A 17,663-nucleotide genomic window follows, 5' to 3' on the forward strand; every position below is an offset into this window, starting at 1 on the left:
TAACATTACACCACAGACAATGTTAAGCGGTATCGTTCCTTAAAACAACCCTAAATAATCCCAAACAAACACTCTTTCTCCAGTTTTCTCAGTCTCACTTTATTTAACGATGTGAAAAGTAAAAGGCTGTCCAGAAAACATTCAGACAATTAAAGAATAACGCTATTCCACCCCGCCCCCAAACATAAACGCCCCACCGCCCCGCCCGCCCCCATAACAACCAATGGCTTGGAAAAGAAAGAAAATAAAGAAACTGCCATGTGTTCCAAGTGTGATACTTATTTTATACAACTTTTTCATATCTATACCTCATCTGTACATACAGTAACATAGTTACAGATACTGTAAATAAAAAACAAAACAAAAAGACTCCCAAGTATCATCATGGTGATATCATTTGTGAACGTCAATATTTCTATTCATGTAAAAATGAGAATGTACGTAAAGTTCTTTTACATATATATAGTTCTCTATATCTTTCTGGTATAAGAAAAAAAAAGGTTTATTGCCCCTCTTGAACATAGGTTGTATATCGTTGCTGTCGGGCAGAATCCTCATATTTTACATTTTGTGTTTTTATTAAATTGACTACTTCTATCTTCTATCATACTACAGCGAGGCGACGTGCCATCTTTGCCATTTCTTGAATTTTAATCCTGAAAAGTAACAGTTTTGGACATAATGATGTTTCCACCCGACAGAGACGATATATATATTTTATTTATTTAATGTTTTTTATTTTTATCCACTGTTAAAATTCAAAATTAAACTGCAATCATTTCCATGAGATAAAACAGCAACATCATGGAACTGGTGTTTTGTTGCCCACTGATATTTCTCTACATTTTTTGGAACTGCATGTTCTCCAGAAACCCTGATGACGACGACGATACACACAGAGATATGAACATACCAACACATTCTCACTCTCAAAACGTACAGTTAGTGACTTCATGGGACAAATCTGACCACGTAACGTTTGACGTGATGGGGGGACACACGCCCTTCTAGTCATTTGGCGTCGTCCTGGTCACTTCCGCATTCCTGGAATGTGTTAAGGTTCTCAACCGTTCTCAAATGCAAGATAAAAAAAGGATGACACCCCCCCCCCCCCCCCCCCTTGAGCCACGAGAGGCACCGCCGAGCGAGCCATAAGGCGAGCGAGGAGTCGCCGCAATGAACGTTTTGTGTACGTTTGCTGCAGCCAACTCAGTGCTCGTACGTTTGCTGCAGCCAACTCAGTGCCGTTCGAGTTACATCCCGATATAGGGACGGAAATCCTAAACATTTCACCAAACATTTGCCATTTGGACAAATCTGTCCCAAGCAGTCACTCGCTTGCTGTCTCGGCAAGTGAGAATGCGTTGAAGTTAACTTGGACCTTAGTCACTGGCTGAGTGTTTTAACCACTTGAACCCTAGTCACCGCCCAGGGCTGACTATTTTCAGCATTCTCTAACGTTTTCATTTGCCCCATAACTCTCAGAGTTACACACTGTTAAGGGGTTCATTTGGAACGAGGGGAAATACTCGCGACTCTAGCTACAGCCCTGGGGAGACTCCTGTCCTGTCATCTAAGTATCTAGGGTTTAAGTGGTTAATCAGAACGGAAGGGGGGAAATTAAAAAAGTTCGAGAACCTCTGACAAAGACAAACTATTAGCACGACGTTGTTTTGTTAGAGGAAAACTATGAGCCCTTGAACTATTTTATATCGCGTTTGAATGGGAACTACTTCCGTCAGTGTGCCGAGTAATAAAAGGTTAAATCGATCATAGAAAACAAAATAAATCAGGGCAACGCAGTAATGAACTGAAAAGAACAATACATCCGATGAATGAATGCGGTGCTGCTTGGCATTTTGGACAGACAACGGAAAAAGTGCCCGCCCCGAATTAAATGTAAATGTCAGGGAACAGTTCCTTTAGAATTGACTTTAATAAGCTAACGCGACAAGTCAGAGCTTAAATTAGTTATTTCTCTTTTAACTTCAAATCGATGTACTGGACCCATTTTCTGGGTCAAAAACTTATTTTAATTTTTTTACGGATTGCAAGTACATATTATCCACATTTCTGTAAGTTCTCTATAAAATAAAATTCACGTTTCCTGGAATAAGAAAAATAATCATTGTAAGTTTGGGTGTCGGGACACACCAACATTCTCATTTGGGTCTCGAGCTGTTTTGTTCCACTGAGACCCTTGGCAATGACACACAGAACGTAGTCGAGAGGTTCTGAGAACTTAAAGCCAACAGGTTTGTCCAGGACATCAAAGTAAAAAAAAATGAAGAAAAGAAAATGTAATTGGAGGTGAAGAGAATGGAGAGCTTGTCACGTAGTCGCAAAAACAGAGGTAACTCTATGTGAATTATACATTTTATTTCATGCCGTCTTGAGAAAGCCAAATACCAAATATTTTTCATACTAGGACACCACCATCAGGGCATCAGCAAATTGTACACAATCACATATAATGTAATATATAAAATGTGTCACCATATTTTTTATTATTTTATTTTCTTTTATTTTCTTTTTTGTTCTTCGGAAAAACAAAAGAAACAGCCGGCCTTCCCAGTGATGGACTTGATGGACCGTTCACTCTATGGTCAAAGGGATTGTTGTTGTCATTAGTGTTGGATGGCCGGCGTAGGTGGAGGAGGATAGCCTTGGTTTCCCTGGAGACCTGTGCTCTCTCCCCTCCTGCTCCTGTGCACACTGAAGGGTCTCTCTCCCCTCCTGCTCCTGTGCACACTGAAGGGTCTCTCATGAGGTCACGCTCAAGGTGTGCAACGACAGCAGTCCAGCGTCCACGACCTTATTGTCGACCTCGCAGCCCCCATTCCCGCTCGCCATTATTAACCCTGACCATTCCCATAACGTATATATACCCCCAGACTGGCCGACCAAACCATCGTGATCCGGACGCCACAGCAGTCCTTGCGGCAAAAAAATTAAAAAAAAAAAAAAGTCCCACCGCCTTGGAGCGAGAACCTTTATCCCAGAGTTCTCTCCCCAGGCGGTCCCATGATGCATTGAGGCGTTAAGTGAGAAGAAGTGAGGCGTACTATGACCAGCTTGTACAATTTACACCAGTGGTTCTCCCCCCCCCCCCCCCAAAAAAAAGAAAATAAATGGAACCGTTTGTATATAGAGTCTCAAGAGTTACAGACCGGCAAGTGTCCATTTAGTGTCCGGATGATCAATCATTTAAGCTGGGGGACCCCCACTGGGTGCTCTCCCACAAGGACCCCATGTGGTGTGTGTGTCCCACCACCCAACCCGCCCCGGACCATTGAGAAGCACAGATTGTTTTTAGTACAGTCATGTGGTAGGGCTGCCCCCCCCCCCCCCCCCCCCCTCGGTGAATAAGCACCCTGCTGTTGTAGTACCGTGGCTCTCCTGTAGGGCTACCATATAAGACAACAGGCATAGTGCTTCAACAACGACGCCTCATATTAAACTAAAAACCAAGACACCGATGGTGAAACATACTATGTCGAGAACCGAAAGTCTCTTTAGACCCGTCGACGTTGATGACAGTTTCTTTCGGGGAGGAGTCGCCCCCGTTTGTTTTACTTTGTTGTTGTTTATTTTTTCCCTGCGTGACGACAATTTTACAAAGGACAACACTACTTGAACTGTACGGACTTTTATCCCTACTATGGCCGCGTGCGTGCGTGCAGTCTGTTTCTACGGCCGTGTGCGGTCGGTCTCTACGTCCGTCGCAACCTTGTCTGGGCAAGAAGATCGACTGTCTGCACAGAATTACGTTTTCCATGTAGCAACTATTATAGGTACGTTCACCGTTGCTAAGTGCGAAGTGATATCTAGTCTTATTCATCGTGACGTTTCAGTATTGTTACGTTAGAGCAAATGTACACCCGTGTCGGCCCTCAATTAATGCTCTTCTCGTGACCGTCCTCGTCGGAGCTCACGTCACATGTATTGCAGTTTAAATCCAATCAGTCAGGGACAATTCAGGTAAAAAAAATTAAAAAAAACTCACGGTATTGACATGCTGTGGGACATACATCTTTTCTTTCCACAGTGGCTTGTTGTTGAGCTGAGGGGTTTCTAGGAGTAATAGTAGTATGGTCACTATACTCACACAATGTTTGGCCGCAACGCTGATCCACCCCCAAAGATTTGGACCTATAGTGTATCGTCATTGACGTCAGCCCTGTTGACGTTTAGCATCGTTAAAAAAAGACCTAGTTTAGACAGAAGCAACATAGACCAACGCGGTAGAGATCAGATCGCTGTGCGTTTATCAGCTGTGACCAGGAAACGCAGATTAACCCATTCTATACGGGAACCCCTTTTGGTGTTAGTATTATGTTATGCTTTAGCTATTGAAAAATAGCAGATCTACAAGCTCATAGCGTGCCACCGAGTGGCACGCTATGAGCTTGTAGGTCTGCTATTTTAGAAAAACGACTGACATAGAAACATAGCTTTTTCAGAAAACTGTCATTTTCAAACAGACATTTTTTTAATCTGATCTCAGGTCAAAATGGGTTAATACTTTGTTGCACGTAAATAAAAATAAATAAATAACAATAACAAGCTACGTCGGCTTGCAGGTCTGCTATTTTCGACGTGTGACAGCCGGAGCCTAAATTGGGTCGTTATGTCGTTGCCACCTTGTCCTCAGATTGCACCTCCTCCGTTTTAGGTGTGCATCGACGGTGTGCAACATTTCGGCGTATACAACACGCAGGAGAAGAAAACGATCAATCTTGCAGCGTTTTATAGCTCTATTTCGCACTGCCTCAGGGACCCTGTTAAAAGGCATTACTCTGTATACAATACATCATGCACATTTTACAGTTTTCTTTTCTTTCTTTTGTTTCGGACAAATTAGGTGAGCTTTAAAATGTGAAAGGCCTTTTGGCAAAAGGTTGATGTGTGATCTTTTGAGGAAAAAAGAAAAACGACTGGTGCAAATTTAGCAAAGCGGTGTGTGTGTGTGTGTGTGTGTGCATCTTAACTCCAAGTTAAAAGAGTTGGCCCCTGGTGTCTGCTGACATTCTGAGACAAAAGACTAAAAGGAGAAAAACTACAATCTAAACTTTACTGCCCACGAGCCAATGCATTTAACAGAACTGACACACACTTGGGATGGAGCGAGGCTAGCATTACACGAACCCAAATTGCTTCTAATATATCGTCGCAAACCACACCAAAACTGTTGCTCTTCAGGATTCAAATTCAAAAGTAGCAAAATAAATATAATTGTTGCTGTCGAGCAGAAACCTCTTATCTCAGATTTTAACTTTGTGTTTTTAACATTATTTCGTATCACTTCATCATACTACAGCGTCACACAAAAGCATAAACAAAAGCAGTCGATCTGCTACTTTTGCTCTTTTTGAATTACGAATCCTGAAAAGTAACAGTTTTGGACACCCGCCAGAGACTATATATTCCTAATGCTTTGTACGTTTTTTTTCTCTCCCCCACATTTTGTCACCATAGATGTGTTGTTGTTTACCCCCTGTCCTCAAAGCCACCAGAAGTCACTGCCCCCTTTTTCGGTCGTCCACACAGTGCATCATCATAGTCAGAAACTGGGTGATATTTACATCCATCTCCATGAGGATTGGGGGAGGGCGAGGGGGGCTAGGGAAGGGGGGGCTGGTGTTGGCGGGGTTCAGCGGTGGTGAGGGGGGGTCAAATTGAACTCCCGGCAGTCATGGATGGACCCCATCCTCCCCCAGGGTCCTGTGTCGGACGGTATATCCAGTCATAGAAGCAAGTGAAATACTCAGGTTGAACAACAAGCTCACACATTGGCTGAGAGTACAGTACAGTACAGTACAGAGTACAGTACATACGTAGGTACGGTACGTCAAAGAAATCGGACCCCCCCCACCCCCCTCTGAAGCAGGTAAGGCCTACAGGTCACTGCTCCTCTGCTGCTGGGGTGTGTGTGTGTTGTTTATGTATGTTTGTTATGTTTAAATGTGTGTGAAAGGGGAGCAGAATGACAGGGGGGGGGGGGGGGAGACCGCCGGGTTCTTATCCGGGCGGCGCCAGGCACCCATCCTCTCTCCTCCCGCCCCCCCATCCCCCAACAAAGGGCGTCAGTTCTTCAAAGGGTGGGTGAGGTCGAGGTATGAAAAGTGACCCGTGCCTGTCGTCCCCCCCCCCCCCATCACCCCCCCCCACGCCACTCTCCTCCTCTCCAATCCTCTTGGTTTCTGAGAGACAAAAAGAAATGTTCCTCTACGGACGCTGATGACATCAGTCTGTTTGTCGTGGTAGAAAAAAAAAAAAAACACAAAATTCAAACAGAAAAAGAACCAACGGATGTCGTTGAATGAAGATCACAGGCCGGAGACCATCACCCGGTAGGACGGGGGCATGTGTCTGTGCCGCGGGCTGGAGCCGGGGCTGTCGGTAGGGCTGGTGCAGCTGGCGTCCACCCCCCCTATGGAGGGCAGGTAGGCGTGGTGCAGGATGGGAAGCTGCAAGGACAGCCGACGCTGTATGCTGCGATGCGGAGAGAGAGAGAGGGAGGGAGAGAGAGAGCGAGAGAGAGAAGGTGGGAGGGAGGGATGGAGGGAGGGAGAGAGAGAGAGAGAGAGAGAGAGAGAGAGAGAGAGAGAGAGAGAGACAGAGAGAGGGAGGGAGGGAGGGAGGGAGGGAGGGAGGGAGGGAGGGAGGGAGAGAGAGAGAGAGGGAGGGAGAGAACAGCCAGGAGGATCCATTATAGTCTTTTTACGCATTCAGGTTGTTATACTTTATGCTCCACAGAATAAAAGTGCTTGGATGACGGGGTGGTTGACCAGCTTAGGTGGTTCGGGCATCTGGTTAGGATGCCTCTCGAGCGTCTCCCTAGGGAGGTCCTCGAGGCACGTCCCACTGGGAGGAAACCCCGGGGCAGACCAAGGATGAGATGGAGGGATTACATCGACTCACTGGCCTTGGGACTTCTCGGAATCCCCCAGGAGGAAGTTGCTCTGGAGAGGTTGCCCTAGCAACCCGACTACGGATAAGTGGTTGAAGATGGATGGATGGATGGATGGATGGAGGTTTTTATACTTTACGCTCCACAAAATAAAGGTGCTTGGATGACGGGGTTACCTTCCTAAATTCCTTAACTTAGGAAGTCAGCCAAAGGCACTGACAGCACTTTCTCAACAACAATGTTTAGTGGTGCAACTCCCCTCTCTCTCTCCCCCCCTCTCTCACATTAGCAGGCAACAGTGCAGCACTAATGCTATCTCTCTCTCTCTCTCTGTTTCTCTTATTCACTATCACTAACTCCCAGGCAGGCAGCAACCACCCCCCCCCCCCCCCCCATCCCATCCCATCCCATCCAATCCAATCCCAGGCCACAGGGATCTTCTGACAAAACAAAAATAAAGAAAAAGAAGAATTTCATGCTTTTTGCACTGCGCCTCACCACTAGCTACCAGCAGCCATATATGCAAGGCAATTACATAACTAAAATGCCAGTTATGTAAATGTGGTCGATTCTGTTCACCAGGGCTGAACTTTGAAATATCACTGGTCCCGAGTGGTGGAAGAAACAAACATTGAATGCCATCGACAATGAATGGCCATGCAGCTTTGAGTGTTTGTGTAAACACAAACATGGAGCCGCTTTGCACAAACATTGAGCCTCAGAGAATAAATCGGTATCCGATTACTGGGATAACATTATGCCGTACAGTTAATAAAAGAGTTCCATAAATCGCGTCATGCACAATTTGACTTTCTCCCTCTTCTCCTCTCTGACGCATTTAGCTTTTCTATAGCTCTGTATGTAGCTCAAACATCTCCCTTTTAACCACCATCAGTCCGTCCCCCTCTCTCTCTCTCTGTGTGTCTCTCTATCTCTCTCTCCCTTCATCTCATACTCAAACATTCATGGTCCTCATGAGGGAATAGCGTAGAGTGTTCCTCTACCTCTGTTCCGTTCTCCTCCCTGTCTATTTTCAGAGCTGCTGTAAATCACTGGCTTACGTAAGAGAGAGAGAGAGAGACTCACTCACTCACTCTCAATCTCTCTCTCTCTCTCTCTGTACTAGTTTGGTGTCCCCCTTTTTGCAACGAGTGTCTTCTGTCTCCGTCCCTCCTCTATGCCCTCAAGCCGCACGCACGCACGCACGCACGCACGCACGCACGCACGCACGCACGCACGCACGCACGCACGCACGCACGCACGCACGCACGCACATACATACATACATACGCACGCACGCACGCACGCACGCACGCACGCACGCACGCACGCACGCACGCACGCACGCACGCACGCACGCACATACATACATACATACGTACATACATACATACCCGTGCGTGTATGTTTGTGTGCTTGCCTGTGTGTGTGTGGGGTGGGGGGGGGGACTGGCCGAACCCCCCAAAAAACTATTCTTTGCAAAGACTTGGTTACCAAGGCAACCAGCGGAGCAACTGTTTGGCATGTTGAGAGGCATGTGGTCTAGACACTGGTGTGTGTGTGTGTGTGTGTGTGTGTGTGTGTGCGTGCACGCACACGCACGCATGCGTGCACCCCAGGGCGTCCTTGATTTAGTGTCAGGTGGATATGTCATGTCTAAAACTGACAAGAGATGTAGTCGACTAAATGAGGGCTGGGGGGTACAGCGGGGTATTACATACTAGTGTTAATTAGCAGATTATAGCAAATTAGCAGATTAGCAAAATGATTAGCAAATAGCAGATTTTAGCACATCGTGAGCTTGTAGATCAGCTATTTTCAGAAAGTGTCAAATCAGCCATTACGATGCCATCAAGGCCCGACAAAAATAAATTTTAGTTCACTAAATCAACTCTGTAGATTCAGTCGAATAAAATCTTATGACATGTATAGTCGACTAAAACCAGACTAACACTAGAACATTCCACGTGACTAAAGTGTGACTAAAACTAAATGAAAACTATTCAAGAGACTATGACTAAAACTAAGAGTTGCTGACAAAAACAACACTAATACTGTACGTGCTGTTCGGGGGAGGTGGTGTCTGGTGTCCTCCAGGGGAACCCTGATTATTCGGGACGGGTCCATGGATGTAGTGAATGGTGCATTTATATAGAGCGTCGCAGTCCCCAGTTCCCCGTTCATTTTCATCATAGACATTTCAAAAAGTATTTATTTAAAGACCTTTTAAGCCTCGGACAAAAGCCAACTCGAGTTGTGAGAAATCATGACAACAAAGACAATTTTTCAAATAATTTCTTCTTTGTAATTATTTGTTTGGTCCAAAATATTGTGTTTACTGTCATCATTTGTCACAACTCGAGGTGGCTTCGTACGACGATTAAAAGGTCTTTAAATAAATTATTTTTGAAATGTCCATGGGAAAAATGCATTGGGAATAATTTCCTGGGCCTGGAGTCGTCATGAAAGGGGACGGGACTGCGACGCTCTATAGCGCCTTTATCCAAGGCTCTTTACATACTGTAGATTGTTCACCCATTCATTACATTCACCCATTCACTCACACATTCACTCACACATTCATACGCAGCTGGCAGAGGAAACAAGGCAAGGCACCAACCTGCACATCTGGAACAATTATAGGGGTTCAGAGTCTTGCTAAAGGACACTTCGACACTAACTCTGGGGGGAGCCCGGGTTCGAACTGGCAACCTTGCGGTTCCCATCCGACCACTCTACCCCTGAGCCACCGCCGCCCCTAGTAGACTAAATGAGGAGGAAGGGGGGGGTATGTACGTACTGTTCGGGGGAGTTGATGTCCTCCAGAGGACCCCTGTTTATTCGGGACGGGTCCACAGAGCCCCACTGGGCCTGGGGCTTCTGGTCCAGATGGTTCTTCAGCACAGACGACTTCTCTCCGTCTGCAGTGTTGGAGGAGAGACACATCTTAGAGTTTAGACACATTTTAGCGTTTTAGACACATTTTAGAGACACAGCTGAGAGTTTTAGATTAGAGACATATCTTAGAGTTTTAGACACATTTTAGAGACACATCTTAGAGTTTGACACATTTCAGAGACACATGTTAGAGTTTGACACATTTCAGAGACACATGTTTGAGTTTTAGACACATTTTAGAGACACATTTCAGAGACACATCTTAGAGTTTGACACGACACATCTTAGAGTTTTAGACACATTTTAGAGACACAGCTGAAAGTTTTAGACACATTTTAGAGACACATTTTAGAGTTTTAGACACATGTTAGAGACACAGCTGAGAGTTTTAGATTAGAGACACATCTTAGTTCGTTCTCCTCATCTGCAGTGGGACACGTGTTGGAGGAGAGACACATTTTAGTTGCGCTTCATTGGCTCCCTATCAATTTCGGAATACATTTTAACGTAATTATATTTTCTTAACCCATTGAGACCGGGAACGTATACCTGTGTCACCTTAGCTTGTAACCATTATTTGAAATCATAAGCTAAGCTTACCCTGAAGAAGGCATTTGGTTGCCGAAGCATTGGTCCAAAACATTAGTTTTGCATCGTGACTAGGAGCTGTGTGACCTCTCCTTCCTCTCCTTTTGTCTACCCTAGAGACAGAACTCGAAGCAGCACGTAACGTTCCTCTTCTACCCCGGAATCCCCTCACTATTACATCAGCCCCACCCCCGGTCCATTGAGGCTTTCAAATCCGCACTCCAGACGGATTTATTGTCCTTTTCTTTTAACCCATTCTGACCTGAGATCAGATTATTTTCTGAAAAAGCTGTTTCTATGTCAGTCGTTCTTCGATTTTTCAAAAATAGCAGACCTACAAGCTTGTATAGCACTCGGTGGCGCGCTATGAGCTTGTAGATCTGCTATTTTTCAATAGCTAAAGCATGACATAATGGTAACACCAAAAGTGGTTCCCGCCAAAAATGGGTTAATCAAATGTGAGTGGGCTCTTTTTTGCATGTCACTGATGATGTGTATTGTCAAGTGCGTATGTGATTGACCTTGTTCACATTGTGCCTTGTTTTGGTCTTTGGTCTTTGGTCAACAGTTATATTTATATTTGAATGCTATTGCTATTTGAATAAAGTTTGATTAGATTTTATTTTATTTGAGCGTCTGCAGACAGCAAAGACACACAAACACACTTCATTAGATGAATTTGGGGGGCAGCGGTGGCTTAAAGGTTAGAATAGCACAGTTGTTGCCGGATGGTTCCCCGTTCGATTCCGCAGACCGGCAAGAAACAAATCTGGGTGGGGAAGCGAATGGCCCCACTTACAGTAAGACTTAATTACAGTACCACTAACACAGCTGAAGTGACCTTGGGCAAGGCAACCCCAACAAGATGCTCAATGATCAACATCATCAGACTGTGGTTGTAATGGTCAGCTCCCAGTACAACAGTATCAGACTGTGGTTGTAATGGTCAGCTCCCAGTACAACAGTATCAGACTGTGGTTGTAATGGTCAGCTCCCAGTACAACAGTATCAGACTGTGGTTGTACTGGTCAGCTCCAACAGTACAACAGTATCAGACTTTGGTCGTACTGGTCAGCTCCCAGGTTTCAATGTGCATGTCTGTCTGTGCGTTTCTATGTGCAGGGCGTTGCTGAAAATGAGTGCTCGTTCTCAGATACTATTAAAATGACTAGTAAAATGACCTATTATATTTTAAATACTACATTTTCTCCACCAATGGAAATACGGGGTCGTGTTATAATCAGGGACTAGACTATTTGGACATCCAATGTTCTTTTTGTCACAGATAGACTAGATTATTTGGACATCCAATGTTCTTTTTGTCACAGATAGACTAGATTATTTGGACATTCAATGTTCTTTTTGTCACAGATAGACTAGATTATTTGGACATTCAATGTTCTTTTTGTTACAGATGGACTAGATTATTTGGACATTCAATGTTCTTTTTGTCACAGATAGACTAGATTATTTGGACATTCAATGTTCTTTTTGTCACAGATAGACTAGATTATTTGGACATTCAACGTTCTTTCTGTCACAGATACAGATATGTTTCAACCATTTACTTGAGTAAACGTAGTTACTTTCCACTACTGCCTGCATGGCACCAACTGAGCCGCTACACCTGTGTGTGCCCCCCCCCCCATGCGGGGCCGAGGATAGAGAGAGTGTGAAACATGACTGTCAGTCAAGTGACAGACAGACAGCACAGCACAACACAACATGGCTCTCACCTCTTCTGACACCATTGGATATTTAAAGAACACTGACAGACCACACGGCAGACAGTGAGTAGGCTATCAGATGCGTCCAGAAACACAGAAAACTCTCCAAAATGCGTCCCACTTTTCTTTCCATAGGTAGCTTCGTTGCGTTTTTCGCTGGATTTGCATCCATTAAACACTGGCGTCTTTGGCTCTGTGTATACTTGGTAGCCTATACTTGCTATGTTCCCCCTCTACACAACATGTCTTTGCTGAAAATAGCAGATCTACAAGATCTGCTACTGTATGTTAAAGCTAATGTTGCCCCCCAGAATAGGGATGCTAGGGTTGAAATGGTTTATGTAAAAAAGAAAAGAAGAAAGAGAGCTTGTAGATCAGCTATTTTCAGGGCGAAACCCTGCACTCTTTATATACTGGAGATGGTCAGGTGAGTAGAGAGAGTGTGACCGGAAGTCCAACCTGTCAGGGCCTTCACTCTGCCAGCCTCCCTCCCTCCCTCTGGCACGCCAGGCGAATGTCTGATATTATAGTCTGCTGTGCGCGGGCGTAACACGCTGCAAATAGCCCCAGCTGCTGCCGCGAGCTCACCACCACGCATCACGCCCGCCGATCTACAAGCTCTCAGCGCGTCTCATCCGCGACACGCCGTGAGCTTGTCGATCGGCTATATCTCCGGGGGCAGAAGCACCTATAGCTGCGCTGAAACCAAGCGTGACTCAATGCGCTCCAAACACGTCCGAATGCTCACAGGGAGAAATATCTTGCCTCTGTCTTCCATCTTTGTACCATGAATTCATACAAATGCTCAAGTAAAGTGCAGATTCAAACAAAATACAGTACTCAAGTGAACTTCGTTAATGCCCACCACTGATGGTGATGATGATGATGATGATGATGATGAGGAGGAGGATGATTGGCGAGCAGAAGCGAGTCGAGGCCCGCGGGACGAGGCCACGTGCGTGTGCCTACCGTCATCGCCCTCACAGAGAGAGACGATTTAATGACACCACGATTATATCTCTACACGGTCTGTTGGATTGAGGTTACGTGTTCCTGATCCTATTCCTGTCTTTGTGCAACGGGTGATGTCTCTCTCTCTCTCTCTCTCTCTCTCTCTCAGAGAGAAGCTTGCCGAGCGGATATAAAACATGGCAGGCCAGGCGGGCTACAGCAGCGGTCGTACCCCCTCATGAATTAAATTATAGTTCCAAAAATTGTCTTGTCTTTTATATGCCTTGTAGAAATGTGGAACGGGGCCGCGGCCAGTATGGCATTTGGCCCGCGCGCTCGGGATAACAAATGAGGCCTGACCTTTTTAACAAGGCCCGACCTGGCTTTGGAGGGGGTGGGGGGGAGCGAGTGGGGTAATGGGGGGATGATCCTAGTGGATCATTTGCCAATAAGAAAGGCTTGGCACCGTGTTCTCTCTCTCTCTGCTCGCCTGGTCGTTTCTCCTCCCTTCAGGACCTGCAGTCTGAACGGCTGTGACAGACAGCACTGCCGTAGGAGGAGAACCAGTGCATGCTCGTCGTCATGCTGGCTTGTACAGTGGACATTTTTGTAAATAGAATTGCCACGGATATGTGTGGACAATGATATCATCCGGAAACACACAAAGAGCTGGCCCTGAATGACCATAACAGGGGGTGGCGGTGGCTCAGGGGTAGAGTGGCTGGATGGTAACCTGCAAGGTTGCCAGTTCGAACCCGCGGGTTTCCCCAGAGTTAGTGTTGAAGTGTCCTTGAGCAAGACACTGAACCCCTAACTGCTCCCGATGTGCTGGTTGGTGCCTTGCATGGTTTCCGCTGCCATCGATGTGTGAATGTCTGTGTGAATGTGTGAATGTAATGCACAATCTATGTAAAGCGCATTGGATAAAGGCGCTATATGAATGCACCATTTACCATTTATAACAGGTCTGTACAAATGGAACCAAATGGACACATACAGGTCCATTTTGGTTCCATTGGTATACACTCTCAGTTAAGGGGGTAAATATTTTGAGAACCACTAGTACTAGTTGGACTCCTAAATCCTAATATTCCATATAGTTTCATAGTAAACTAGAACTGCACTCTATCGAGTGCATACTTGCTTGTTGCACACTAGTAGGCCATAAATGGCCAACTAGTGCGCAAGCAGAGCGCGCAAGTACTTTCGACCGCTATAAACTGTCACTTTTGATGCGTATGCACCGCTAGTTATACATATACTATATATATATGTAATTTGTAAGGAGCACACGATGGGACGTTAAGGAGCACACAATGGGACGTTTAGGAGCACACGATGGGACGTTTAGGAGCACACGATGTGACGTTTAGGAGCACACGATGGGACGTTAAGGAGCACACGATGGGACGTTTAGGAGCACACGATGTGACGTTTAGGAGCACACGATGGGACGTTAAGGAGCACACGATGGGACGTTAAGGAGCACACGATGAGACGTTTAGGAGCACACGATGGGACGTTAAGGAGCACACGATGGGACGTTAAGGAGCACACGATGGGACGTTAAGGAGCACACGATGTGACGTTTAGGAGCACACGATGTGATGTTTAGGAGCACACGATGGGACGTTTAGGAGCACACGATGGGCCGTTTAGGAGCACACGATGAGACGTTTAGGAGCACACGATGGGACGTTTAGGAGCACACGATGAGACGTTTAGGAGCACACGATGAGACGTTTAGGAGCACACAATGAGACGTTTAGGAGCACACGATGGGACGTTTAGGAGCACACGATGAGACGTTTAGGAGCACACGATGAGACGTTTAGGAGCACACGATGAGACGTTTAGGAGCACACAATGTGACGTTTAGGAGCACACGATGAAACGTTTAGGAGCACACGATGAGACGTTTAGGAGCACACGATGGACGTTTAGGAGCACACGATGAGCCGTTTAGGAGCACACAATGTGACGTTTAGGAGCACACGATGTGACGTTTAGGAGCACACGATGAAACGTTTAGGAGCACACGATGTGACGTTTAGGAGCACACGATGTGACGTTTAGGAGCACACGATGTGACGTTTAGGAGCACACGATGGACGTTTAGGAGCACACGATGGACGTTTAGGAGCACACGATGAGACGTTTAGGAGCACACGATGATGACGTTAAGGAGCACACGATGAGACGTTTAGGAGCACACGATGAGACGTTTAGGAGCACACGATGAGACGTTTAGGAGCACACGATGGGACGTTTAAGAGCACACGATGTGACGTTTAGGAGCACACGATGAGACGTTTAGGAGCACACGATGGGACGTTTAGGAGCACACGATGGACGTTTAGGAGCACACGATGAGACGTTTAGGAGCACACGATGAGACGTTTAGGATCACACGATGGACGTTTAGGAGCACACGATGAGACGTTTAGGAGCACACGATGAGACGTTTAGGAGCACACGATGAGACGTTTAGGATCACACGATGGACGTTTAGGAGCACACGATGAGACGTTTAGGAGTACACGATGGACGTTTAGGAGCACACGATGAGACGTTTAGGAGCACACGATGAGACGTTTAGGAGCACACGATGAGACGTTTAGGAGCACACGATGGGACGTTTAGGAGCACACGATGAGACGTTTAGGAGCACACGATGAGACGTTTAGGAGCACACGATGAGACGTTTAGGAGCACACGATGGGACGTTTAGGAGAACACGATGGACGTTTAGGAGCACACGATGAGACGTTTAGGAGCACACGATGAGACGTTTAGGAGCACACGATGAGACGTTTAGGAGCACACGATGAGACGTTTAGGAGCACACGATGGGCCGTTTAGGAGCACACGATGACGTTTAGATGCACACGATGAGACGTTTAGGAGCACACGATGAGACGTTTAGGAGCACACGATGAGACGTTTAGGAGCACACGATGAGACGTTTAGGAGCACACGATGATGACGTTAAGGAGCACACGATGGGACGTTTAGGAGCACACGATGAGACGTTTAGGAGCACACGATGAGACGTTTAGGAGCACACGATGAGACGTTTAGGAGCACACGATGATGACGTTAAGGAGCACACGATGGGACGTTTAGGAGCACACGATGAGACGTTTAGGAGCACACGATGAGACGTTTAGGAGCACACGATGAGACGTTTAGGAGCACACGATGAGACGTTTAGGAGCACACAATGAGACGTTTAGGAGCACACGATGGGCCGTTTAGGAGCACACGATGGGACATTTAGGAGCACACGATGTGACGTTTAGGAGCACACGATGAAACGTTTAGGAGCACACGATGAGACGTTTAGGAGCACATGATGGGACGTTTAGGAGCACACGATGTGACGTTTAGGAGCACACGATGAGACGTTTAGGAGCACACGATGGGACGTTTAGGAGCACACGATGGACGTTTAGGAGCACACGATGGGCCGTTTAGGAGCACACGATGAGACGTTTAGGAGCACACGATGGGACGTTTAGGAGCACACGATGAGACGTTTAGGAGCACACGATGGGACGTTTAGGAGCACACGATGAGACGTTTAGGAGCACACGATGTGACGTTTAGGAGCACACGATGAGACGTTTAGGAGCACACGATGGGACGTTTAGGAGCACACGATGGGACGTTTAGGAGCACACGATGGACGTTTAGGAGCACACGATGAGACGTTTAGGATCACACGATGGACGTTTAGGAGCACACGATGAGACGTTTAGGAGTACACGATGGACGTTTAGGAGCACAAGATGAGACGTTTAGGAGCACACGATGAGACGTTTAGGAGCACACGATGAGACGTTTAGGAGCACACGATGGGACGTTTAGGAGAACACGATGGACGTTTAGGAGCACACGATGAGACGTTTAGGAGCACACGATGAGACGTTTAGGAGCACACGATGAGACGTTTAGGAGCACACGATGAGACGTTTAGGAGCACACGATGGGACGTTTAGGAGAACACGATGGACGTTTAGGAGCACACGATGAGACGTTTAGGAGAACACGATGGACGTTTAGGAGCACACGATGAGACGTTTAGGAGCACACGATGAGACGTTTAGGAGCACACGATGAGACGTTTAGGAGCACACGATGGGCCGTTTAGGAGCACACGATGACGTTTAGATGCACACGATGAGACGTTTAGGAGCACACGATGGGCCGTTTAGGAGCACACGATGTGACGTTAAGGAGCACACGATGGGACGTTTAGGAGCACACGATGAGACGTTTAGGAGCACACGATGAGACGTTTAGGAGCACACGATGAGACGTTTAGGAGCACACGATGAGACGTTTAGGAGCACACAATGAGACGTTTAGGAGCACACGATGGGCCGTTTAGGAGCACACGATGGGACATTTAGGAGCACACGATGGGACGTTTAGGAGCACACGATGGGACGTTTAGGAGCACACGATGGGACGTTTAGGAGCACACGATGGGACGTTTAGGAGCACACGATGGGACGTTTAGGAGCACACGATGGGACGTTTAGGAGCACACACTGTGACGTTTAGGAGCACACGATGGGACG

General features: G+C 46.5%; 1 protein-coding gene across 1 annotated transcript in view; it reads right to left on the reverse strand.

Moving 5' to 3' along the window:
• Positions 1 to 6,329: 6,329 nt before the first annotated feature.
• Positions 6,330 to 17,663, reverse strand: part of gabbr2 (gamma-aminobutyric acid (GABA) B receptor, 2) — a gene marked incomplete at both ends in the record, with an annotated part of 426,411 nt that continues 415,077 nt past the window's right edge. The window contains 2 exons of the mRNA XM_083765882.1: positions 6,330 to 6,495; positions 9,714 to 9,834. Coding sequence (XP_083622008.1) covers positions 6,330 to 6,495; positions 9,714 to 9,834 — 287 coding nt within the window. The remainder of the gene's footprint in view (positions 6,496 to 9,713; positions 9,835 to 17,663) is intronic.

The sequence above is a fragment of the Protomyctophum parallelum genome (assembly GCF_964188405.1).
Source record: "Protomyctophum parallelum genome assembly, chromosome: 1".
NCBI lineage: Eukaryota > Metazoa > Chordata > Actinopteri > Myctophiformes > Myctophidae > Protomyctophum > Protomyctophum parallelum.